Genomic DNA, 11,034 nt, shown 5'->3' on the forward strand with positions numbered 1-11,034 from the left:
TCAGAATAATGGAAGAAAGGAGCAAAACACCCTGAGTGTAAAAACATGTATTAAAATTTTATTTACAGACACGTACAAAAATATTGTCCCTCTTCCTGAAGTGTCCGTGGACCCTCCTGTTGGTCCACAAATAAATACCAGTAGTGAATAGGGGTCGGGGTAGGAGCATGTGTGGGTGTGTATGTGAGAGGTGTTGGTGTGTGTGAGTGTTAGTGTGCTTGGTCTGCTGGGTTCATCACTCGGCCCATGAACAAGATTGATCCTGAAATGGAAACAATGAAGTCCACAAAGTTACAATTATTCAATTTCAGAGATTGTACAAGTGCTTTTTTTTTTTTTTTAATCTTATTTTAAGTGAATTTAAATTCCCGAAAGATGCTGAAGAACATTCCCAACATCTTTTTAATTCTTGAGTGGAAATTCATAGTGTCCACTAGGGGTCACTGGAATGTATAAATTCTACACATAGGGCCTTTAACTGCAAAACATGCATACTTAATATAGTCGCTGACCATTTTTGAGTGCTGATTTTGGGATTTTGTTGTATTTTTTTCTACCTTCCAGACAACTTCCAACAGTCAATCACAATGGACATCAAATCTGCATAAATCTTTATCAAGCATAAAGATAAGGCTGCAGATATTCTATCATTTTTGTTACTTTCACCAAATCTCATAAAAAGGCCAGCAGTGTGCCTTTCAATACTTCATGATGTCCCTCCATTGGCACAAAGCAAAGCTATATCAGACTTGGGATCCACAAATAATTTCAATGTCATTTCATGTAAACAGCACCCCCTGCAGACTGGATTGATGTATCTCCAGTGTAAAACAATTACCTGTGTTGATCTGCCGTAGCAGAAATAAGAACGGCCGGTCCGCCTTGAAAACCGGAGCACGGGATCGTTTGAGTAGCACCATAGCTGCAAGATTAAGAAATCATATTTTTCAGCAACCTCATCGCATAACTTTATTCTGTTAGAAGACATAGTTGCAGGTAAGTAGAGTCTTAAAATAACATCTGTGAAGCTCCTTTCATCATCATGCAGGGCATTTCTTACCTGTAGCAGCAGCTGCTTTAGTCCCATCTTCTGTGACTTCTATTCTCACTTCATGGAAGGCATCTGACACATAAAGATTCTCCTCCGCTGCAGGAAGACACAAATTGTCAGCTGTCATTGTGTTGTTGGACCAGTGTGAGTATTTTCTGTGAAAACTGGATGAATCAGATTACAAGAACTGCAATAAAAATCCAGACTTTCGTTTAATTTTCTAATGAACTGATGTACCAACCTGATATTCCGGTGAAATCAGCCACTGTCGGATTAAAGGCGTCACTGATGCCCATGGCGGGAAGCACCGACCTCAGATTGAACTTGTTCTGCATTCTGAACCTGTGAACACCAGATGGAAATTTGATTTTACATCATCTTCATCCATGCTGAAAAAAAAAACTGAAATAGATGCTCAGTGTCTGAGTATAAAAACATCTGTACATTCATTTACCTGGGTAGGAAAATGTCCATCTTGGTTCGCCGCAGGCCGGTGTCCCAGGAGGCCAGCTGACGAGCAGTGAGTTGGGACTCAAGGGAGGACAGCGGCGTCTTCCTCTCGCTGGGCAGGACCACCTGCAGGCTCAGGGAGCGGCCCAGGTATGGCAGCTCCAACACAGTGTAACGCTGATCCGATGCTGTCCTGAACTGACCTGCCAAGAACAACAAGTTCAGATTTCTCTTTCAATGGATGGATGAATGGATGGATGCATGGATGGATGCATGGATGGATGCATGGATGGATGGATGGTGTCTCTTACCAAAGCTGACCTCTGTAACCTGGTACATCATGGGCACCTTGATGGCACTCCCATCAGAGAGGATGAAGGGCAGGTTCTGGGTGTTGGTGAACAGAAACTGTTTCTGCCAGACACCCCTGAAGGCCACTGTGTTAACCAGGGCCATCTGCAGCCGGTGGCCCCACCACAGGGCCTCTGCTTGGACCTCGCCTGACCCCGACAGGTCCCCACTGCTGCTTCCTGCCTGGAGGTGCCATGTCTCATCTGGGGGGTAAAGAGGGAAGGGTAATGTAAAGGGCATGTGGTCTTCAACTCATCTCTTAGAAATCAGCAGTCTCCAGACTAGTCACTAATGTGGCCTGATGCAATGAATACAAGAAAGGCTTTTGGAAATACAACCAATATGGGGTTTAAGGGATGGAGGAATAGTGACAGTAAAATTCACAGAGCACTTGTGAGCAGACATTTTAAGCATAACCCAGTCCCCAAATATCTTAGGCACTGGTGTCCAACTTGGGGTTGGGCCTCCTCATACAGGATCACAACACGGTTCATAGGATAACAGAAATAATCTTACTTTTTTTCTGTGTATATTACCCCTGGAAGTGCAAAACACCATTTGACTGAACATGTCACAATATGGAGACATCTTGATCAATGGATTGCAAGAACATAATGCTTCATGTACAGAGTAACAAGCCAAAACCTTTAGAATCCACTGCTCTAAGAATTAGAGGTAGAAAGGTTGCATTAATTGTTTTGTTTTTGGTCACTAGGGGGCAGACAAACTCCACAACAAGCTAAAAACTACTCCTGACACTATCAGTCTATAAATTTGTTATGATTAACAGAAAACCATTGCTTTTTTACAAATCCAGTAGAAACAGAGCCACATTATCATTCAGATGAAGTTTCCTTTTGTGTGTGCCATAAAATGCCATAATGTGCCATAAAACCAAAACAAGGAGCTAAATGAGGATAGAGAGCTTCATGGAGCTGCCAAGCTGATGATAATTCTCTATTGGTTCACTACAAGTAAACTCTTTCATACTCTGTTCAGTATGAGGGCAGTGCATGGAATAGTCACAAAAGGTAATCTATTACATCTGTGTACATGGACACAGCATGTGACAGCATGACCTTCAAACTAAAACGGACAAACATAGTACGAAGAGCGAGAAAGTCTGCAGAGAGAGGTGCTGCAGTGAGAGTGTGTCGCTAATTTCATTCATTTTCAGTATAAAAATACTGATCTTTGGAGCTCTAACTCTCGCTTGCTTACCATGGTTGTTTCCTGCTCGCTCCAGCTGGCTGGGAGTGTGGTTGAGTTGGCTGAAGTTGGTTCGGACCACGCTGGTGTTGGCCCAGACTGCTGCATGTTGTGTGAACTCGGTCAGGAGCTGGACGCCACTCTGTATAAATAACGTGCAGGTCTGTTGCAGCCACATCCCCTGGCTGGTGTTGCTCATGTCACTCCGTGAATGCAGCAGGAAGTCTTGTACTTGGGCATCTGCAGGATAGGAAGACACAGGACAGATTGGATAGGGTGGTGCATTACGAGGTGTGGGAAGTTTATGAGAAGGGAAGGTTTCAGTGTGAATTTTCTAAGCTGTATAAAAATGGATGCAAAAGAACAGTTTTGGTGCCACAGAGCTGCAAACCACTTAAAAACTGCAAACTGTTCACCTGGTTGAGCTTTTTTTAGAAGCAGCCTATCTATCATCTGCTCTGCTCTGAAGGATCATTACTAAAATGGATTCAATTCATCAGCCTCATGCTTGTTTCTCCAGCAACTTAACTGTATTTACACCATATCCCTGCAGGACTGAGCATGAACAACTGCTCATTTGATTTCATTTCAGCTTTGCTTGACACACTCTCTCTGAGTCTGGCGACCACAGGGATCGTCTCATCTGATAACATTTTTAGATAAAAGTCAGACACACAGCCTCTTTCAGTCTTTGTGTAAACTGCTTATCTCTGCTTCTGCATTTGAGTGTCTCTTTGTGTACGTACACAATCTTATGATAAGCCTAAGAAAAGGACTCAGACACAACTGAGTACTTCCTACAAGCAATCACTAAACTGTCTGATTTCTACCAAACGATGGAGTCTTTCCTATAGCAGTGCTGAACTTACCAACTACACATTGACCCTTAGTCTGTTTTACTAACTTGCAAATATATGACTTTAGAGCTGCACTGATAAGTTGATTAATTGATTAGTTGATCATCAGAAAATAAATCCGCTAACTATTTTGATAATCAATTAATCGTTTAAGTCGCTTATTGGGAAAAAATGCTAAACATTTGCTTGTTCCAGCTTTTGAAATCTGAGTATTTTCTGCTTTTCACAGTTTTATATCATTGAAAATTGAAAATCTTTGAGTTTTGGACGACTGATCATTTATAGACAATACAGTTGATCATTTATGAAAATAATAGTTGCAGCCCTACATGATTGTGATCTTTGAGCTCAGGCTAGTTTAGAATTAATGTTTTTACTTTGTTGATGGGATCATTTCTTCCTGCTAAATTAGAGCCCAACATCATGAATTTCCATCCCTGACTAAAATATGAGATCACACCATGGAGGTAAAGCTCCAGAGGCAGCTCCAACTCTCATTTTGTTTGTAATTAAACACACTGACCTCTCGACCCTGAGGCCGAGCTGCGGGAGTGGTTAATGAGATTAGAGTTGGTGTGGAGGCAGGTATTATGGCTCCAGACACCACTGTGCTCTGCAGGGCCAATAGCAGCAGCTCCACACCACCTGGTACCAACAGCACTGACGGCCACCAATAACCTCTCCAACCTCACTCACAGCATGAGGAGCAGCTAAAGCTACCTGCATACAAGCTTCGCCTTTTTCATCTCCATATCCATATCTGGGATGACTCTTACCGTTCACGTTGTATCCGAGTGTTCCCTCCAGCTGAGCCAGCGTGTTGCCCCTGGCACCGAGCTGCAGCAGCCCCAGAGACAAGGAGACGCTCACCGGTGACACGATCAAGTTGGAGTTGTTCTCTGTCTTGGTGAGCGTCTGGTAGAGGCTGACAGCGAAGCTGGTGTGCAGCTCTCCCATGCTGTCCTGAAGACTGCCGTTACAGTGGCTTCTCTCCACCAACCAGAAGCAAATGACAAGTGAAGCCACTGGCAGGCGACACATGTCCTCAGTGCTGCAGGAGGGGAAGAGTCCGCAGGGTGCAACAGGTGGCCCAAAAAATGAAATCCTGGAAGACCAAAAGACAGAAAAAAACTGAGGTCAGAGAGGTCAACCAACAAGCAACTTTTTATTGATGTTCAGTGGAATCCATGCCAGTATTGTGATAATAGGAGCATGGTGTGATATCATTTTACAAAGATCTGTGAAAAATTAATCATGGAAGTTCATGATTTATTCCTGGATTGCTTGATTTCATCTGGTGTGAGCTAATGCATAAGAATGGAAGACAACTCCTTACATTAACATCAGTTTCATTATATCAGATGTGGGTTTACATTTGCTCTATTGTGACACAAATAGAAATCTGGAAAATAATCTTTTTACTTGAAATATTGATTTCAACCAATTTGCCCACAATGGGTATACGGAGCATCGTTCATAACTGCCATTATGCAAATACAAAGACAAGACACTATGGCTTTATGTACTTGGTACTTGGTAATAACTATGTTATTTAAACTGCACAGGATGAGCAAACTCAAATGAAAGGAATTGTCAAAGTTTTGTTGACATGTTGCTGAAGGTGTTTCATAGATCTTTTTATAATTTTATATGAAGCAATGTGGAGTGGCAAAATCTGAAAGACATATATCAATATGGCATAAAGGTGACAACTTCACTACATTTTCCAGCAGCTATAGTAACTAAACAAGATAAAACTAGCTCCACCTTGCTGTTACTTACGTGTTACTGCATGAAATACTAATAACAATAGTAACAGAACATACTCATGATAATAATGATCCATTCTTCTGCATAATTGGCGCCTTTACCTGTAATAGTTCAAGTGTATAATGCTGATGAAAATTACTTTAAGCTCTTTTACATGGCTGTATTTATACTTTTACTTAAGTAACGGATCTGAATACTTCTTAATGCACATGATAGAAAATATAAATGTAAGTAGCCTGCAGACTGCCATATGTTGAGGTGATGGACTGTTGGATCTCTCCTCAGATGGAATGTGATGATGATTTAAAAGCTCACTGTGAATATTTTCCATTCATGTATCAGCTCGTGCACGTGCAGCGGCGGGTCCTACCTGCGGACAGGTGAGGTAGTATCCGTTTAACTCCAGCTGTTCTCCCACACTGGCACCAAACCATTCAGCCTCTGCAGGGGAGCTGTGTCCTGTCTGTCCCCGGCTGCCAGTCACTGTCACCGGTCTCTTGTCACTGACTCTGTCCTCTGCGGTCCCCGGCTGTCAGTCTCTGGTCCGGTCCTCCGGTCGTCTCTCACTGAGGCGGTCTGTAGTCATAAGACCGTGTTTAAAGGGGAACGCTCCGCGCCGTGTTTGCGGTCTCCGTCGGCGATGTCCGTACCACTCGTCCGGGATTCCTGCAGCCTCGGGGCTATAAGGAGCCAGGCGGAGGGAGGCATGTCACCGACCAGCAAATCCCAAACCGGCCAGAGGGGTGAAAAACACCCACACAAACGCGCACGGCACGGCACGGTCGGCACGCATGCATGCACGTTCACTGGAAATGCATTTTTGGGGTCTATTAATAGGCTATTCACTGTCAGTAAAGATGACTGATTTAAATGCCATGAGCGCCGCAAATGAAATTACATTCACTTAGAACCCAACAAAACTTTGTCACAACAGACAAACAGACTATGGATAAATGAAGGCTACACAGAAAATTGTAGCCTAATTTTAGTAGGGATCTGGGTGAACTGAGCCTTTAAATGGCCCAGGAGATCGCAGACCACCACTATCAAAAAGACATCTGTAAAACAACTGACAACACAAACAAACAAGGTAAATAACTACTATACAATGATTTTCTATCCCAGGACTGGTTCATATTGTATTTGTAAAATCTTTCCAGAGTCTACACAAGGCTTATATGAGGGATGTCATCCCAGTGTAAAGTCCAGCTGTGTGTGAATGCATGGATGGGGCCAGCTGGAGAAACACTAATGCACACCTGCAGTGTGCCACCAAAAGAAGAAGCAAGCCCAGAAGCTAGAAAATGATTTTGGCTTAAGCACTTTTAAGCAATTTTCATTCAAGTGCAATGAGAGCCATCATTCAGCGTGGTATCCACTTCCTACAGCCATGAAAGTGGTATCAGTGCTCTCATCTAACTCTTACAAACAAAGCAAATAAGTGTATTTCTCAGACATTCACAAGTATGATTTACTATGTCATAATCATGCTTTAGCTGCCACATTAGTAGCTCTATGTAATTCAACTTGATTTCTATTTGAGATTCAGCTGCTAGAGAAGTGGCTCATGATTTAAAGACACATGGGCTGGCTATCTATCTATCTATCTATCTATCTATCTATCTATCTATCTATCTATCTATCTATCTATCTATCTATCTACTCTTCTTGAAGTTGAAAATAGATAGAAGTTGAAGTTGAAATATGTTGGCTAAATGCAAAACAAAGTGCAACACAAAGTAAAGTTTGCACACACACACACACACACACACACACACACACACACACACACACACACACACGTTAGGTTATAGGTTTGGTAATATTACATAGACTTACATTCATTTTACTTACCATAACCATAACCATTACTTGCCTACTCTTCACCCTAAACTTTAATGATTCATATTGTGGGGACCTGCATTTTGTCCCCATAAGGAAGGCGAGTCCCCACAATGTGACTGTGTAACCAGATTTATGTCCCCACATGAGTAATACATGGCTGCGCACACACACACACAGACACACACACACTAAGACATCCGTTCTTTTATACAAGTCATTTGGCCTTTTGTTGCGATGATCAAAAGACATTTCTGCTCTGAGCGTCACTCTGCTGCGTCAGTGTTTCTAATTGGTGTCACTCTGTGGAATGTGGACTCACTCATCATGGACATTTTGCTGCTCCAGCATGTGATGAATAACACCATCTGATCCATAAGGAAGCATTTTATTAATGTTGTGCATGGGCATGGGCTGCAGCATAAATACATAACAATACAGTACAAGATATAAAATAAAAAAACAGAATATAATCAAAGTAAAAAAATAAATAAAAACCTCAATTAAGTTAAATGTTCATAAGCAATCCAAGAAAACTGCAGTAATAGTTGGATGACTATACCTGTTCAAACCTTGAGTGAGTTGAAGATAAACAGCTTTTTTTTTTCAACAATACATTTATTGGGATTTGTCTACAGTCTTCAGGCACAGCAGTGCTTTCAGCGAAATGCTAATGCTAGCACAGCAACATCATATTAACATGCTGATATTTTGCAGATTATTAATCTCTTTAAACAGTTATCAGCAGAATCTGTGGGCAAGGGACAAGATTTTGGTATTAGGTGCATTCTGGTCTCCATTTGTACTCTGAATAGTACAAATGTGTTGGCTGAAATGCAACCTTGGAGCCCATTGGCTATCATCTGATGATCACTTAGCATATTATTTTTTTAGCTTTTTAAAATTTATTTGCATTCATATGCAGATATTTTTTGCCAAAATGTTGCCTTCGTGTCTCCAGTTGCTAATTGGACTGTACAATTGGACAATGACTGGCACTCAGGAGAGGAAGTCTCAGCTTGGATATCTGTTATTCGAATATATGTGGCTCCACTGGAACATTGGCCCTTGGCCCCAGAGGCTAAATTGTTATCAGATGAAAGTTGATCGGCTCTGAGACTGGTATATTGTTAACCATGTTCATCATAGCATGTTAGCGTGCTAACATTAACTAATTAGCACTCATGTGAATGTCATTAGTTTTGCAAGTATTTGATTATAAACTAAAGTATTGGACCAATTAAAAGTTGAGCTAATGATGGTGCTGGATGAAAAGTAGTTATTTCAGCTGAGCCTGAGAGGAACATGGTGGGCCAAACCAAAACTCATGGCAGTCTATCCAATAGCTGTTAAGACATTTCACTGAAAACCACAAATGTCAACCTCATAATAGTGTTAAAGGAAAGGTCAGTGCATCACCAAAATCATTAAGATATGTTGTCTGGGGACCATTTTCTGGCAATCCAACTGATAGTTGTCGGGATATCTCTGACAGAGATTGACATTGCCATCGCCACTTGTCTGGCTGAAAACAGTACAGTTCTAATCATCCATAACGCAGAAAAAAGAAAAAGAAATAGATTTTAAAAAATAAAATGTACATTTCAGAAGCAAAACCAGAGCATATGATTCTGTAAACTCCAATTATCATCAAATCATCCTCCTATTCCCACTGTGTCAGATGTTAGTGTTGCCGTAATACAAGTGGCAAACAACTTCAGAATGAGAGAAGCAGGACCGATAAAAATCATTCAAAACCACTGACAAGAATTAGGTATTTGAATGCCTTTATATTTTAAAGCAATTACACATAAAGTTTTATTGGGAGGTCCACAATATCCATCATTATCTGCTCTTCACAGATTTTGATGTAGTTATTTTGCAGTGAGAGGGAGCAGACTACATGAAAGAACTTTAGTTTAATTCACCTTTTACTTTAGGGGAAAATCCTGGTTACAAGTACAGATTAGTTGTTTATCGTTCTGATCCTCACTATGCACGTATTACGGTCATTGTCACTGGCTGCATATTCACTCACTGAATGCATGTGAAGATAAGAAAAAGCTGCTGTTAATGATAGCATGCCCTGTATTTCACCTAAAATCAATGTGCTATGCAGTGATCTCCCCTCAACTGTACCTCTTAATTGGGGACATGACAGTCAGCAAAATAAACTGTGGGAGAGAACATGATTGGTAGCCATCAGGTATTTGGCTGCTTTGTCTAATGGGGAATTCCGGCCATTACTGGACTTGACTAATTAGTGGAGCCATGGCTTGGCTTCATTAAATGGCATTGCCACATTCTTTAAAACGCCCCGACTCCGGGCACAGGAATTTGGAATTTTAAGGACTGGGATGGAGGAGATGAGACGTCACGGTAGCTAACCAAAGACAATTGTTTGAAAAGATGCCACCACAAACAGCAGCTTTCATCTGAGCGGTTGTGAGGCATTTGGCGGAACATTAGAAGTTCATATTTGTGAAGTAGAAATAATGATTTGTGCTCTCCATTTCTGATCCCTGGACCAACTGCAAAGCAAGCTGCTGCTGCTCTGAGGGGTCAGGATGGAGGGCAACTTACTCAACAGTGTTACTCTGCGGCGTGGAGTAGCGCTCAGGAGGCCTCAGCCCGACAGGACCTGAATATTAAAGACAATCATTCTTCACTTATCTGCGCAGGCAATTATGTGTACTCTGCACTGTTTCGGTACAACATGCTAATGTGAACAACAGTCACTCTCACTGCTCTGTGGGTTGTCACTTTACCCCACAGTTTGGTCAGCTGCCACTTGGTTAGAGTCAGGCCAAGCTGAAGTGGTGCATGCCAACCAGTTTGTACCAGGCAACAGCCAATACTGCTGTACTACATGACAGAGCTGTTCTGCCCTTTCAGGATCCAAGTCAAATCTCAAGACTTTATAAGTATTTGGAAAATGAAGAGGGAAGTCTTTCAAAATGCTGACCATTAAAATGCCAGCATTTCAACAATTTTTTTTGCCAGCACCACTGTGTGCGAGTACAGCCTCACAGAGCTGCTAGTGTGGCTGTAAACTCTTAGTCTTGCTGATTTAATTTGTCACCTGCATAAAATGTGATGCTTGAATGTTTCTCCTGTTAAGTCTCAAGTAAGTCAAGTGTCAGAACAGTCAAGTCTGAAATGTGAATTCGGAGTCATGTCCAAGTCTCAAGTCTGCAGTCCTGTTGATGAGAAGAAAAAGGTGTACTTGATTGCATTGTCAAGCAGTTTCACAATATTACAGTCAGGGTGTTCTAAGACTATTATCAATGACATTATTTATTCATTATTTATGACGTCTGTGTCCTAGTCAACATCCTCAACACATTTTTAGAATGCAATCAGAACCTAGCAACTTTGTAAATATAGATTACTATAGAAGCGTTCTTTGAAATGGTAAATATCCTCAAAACTCCAGATCAAATGTTCCCTCATAGTGATGTCATAAGTTTTGGAGATCATTTGAGATGTTAAGTGAATCCATCC

At 41.5% G+C, this 11,034-nt stretch overlaps 1 protein-coding gene across 1 annotated transcript; it reads right to left on the reverse strand.

Annotated features, from left to right (window-relative positions):
* Window positions 1-36: 36 nt before the first annotated feature.
* Window positions 37-6,409, reverse strand: serpine3 (serpin peptidase inhibitor, clade E (nexin, plasminogen activator inhibitor type 1), member 3). Its single transcript, XM_076747276.1, has 9 exons — window positions 6,059-6,409; window positions 4,695-5,023; window positions 3,074-3,301; window positions 1,813-2,055; window positions 1,506-1,704; window positions 1,293-1,393; window positions 1,061-1,147; window positions 839-922; window positions 37-262 (listed from the first exon to the last, which is right to left on the reverse strand). Exons 2-9 carry the CDS (start codon window positions 4,957-4,959, stop codon window positions 210-212), a joined length of 1,260 nt encoding a protein of 419 aa, XP_076603391.1. The 5' UTR covers window positions 4,960-5,023; window positions 6,059-6,409; the 3' UTR covers window positions 37-209.
* Between the last annotated feature and the right edge of the window lie 4,625 nt (window positions 6,410-11,034).

The sequence above is a fragment of the Chaetodon auriga genome, chromosome 13 (assembly GCF_051107435.1).
Source record: "Chaetodon auriga isolate fChaAug3 chromosome 13, fChaAug3.hap1, whole genome shotgun sequence".
Lineage (NCBI taxonomy): Eukaryota > Metazoa > Chordata > Actinopteri > Chaetodontiformes > Chaetodontidae > Chaetodon > Chaetodon auriga.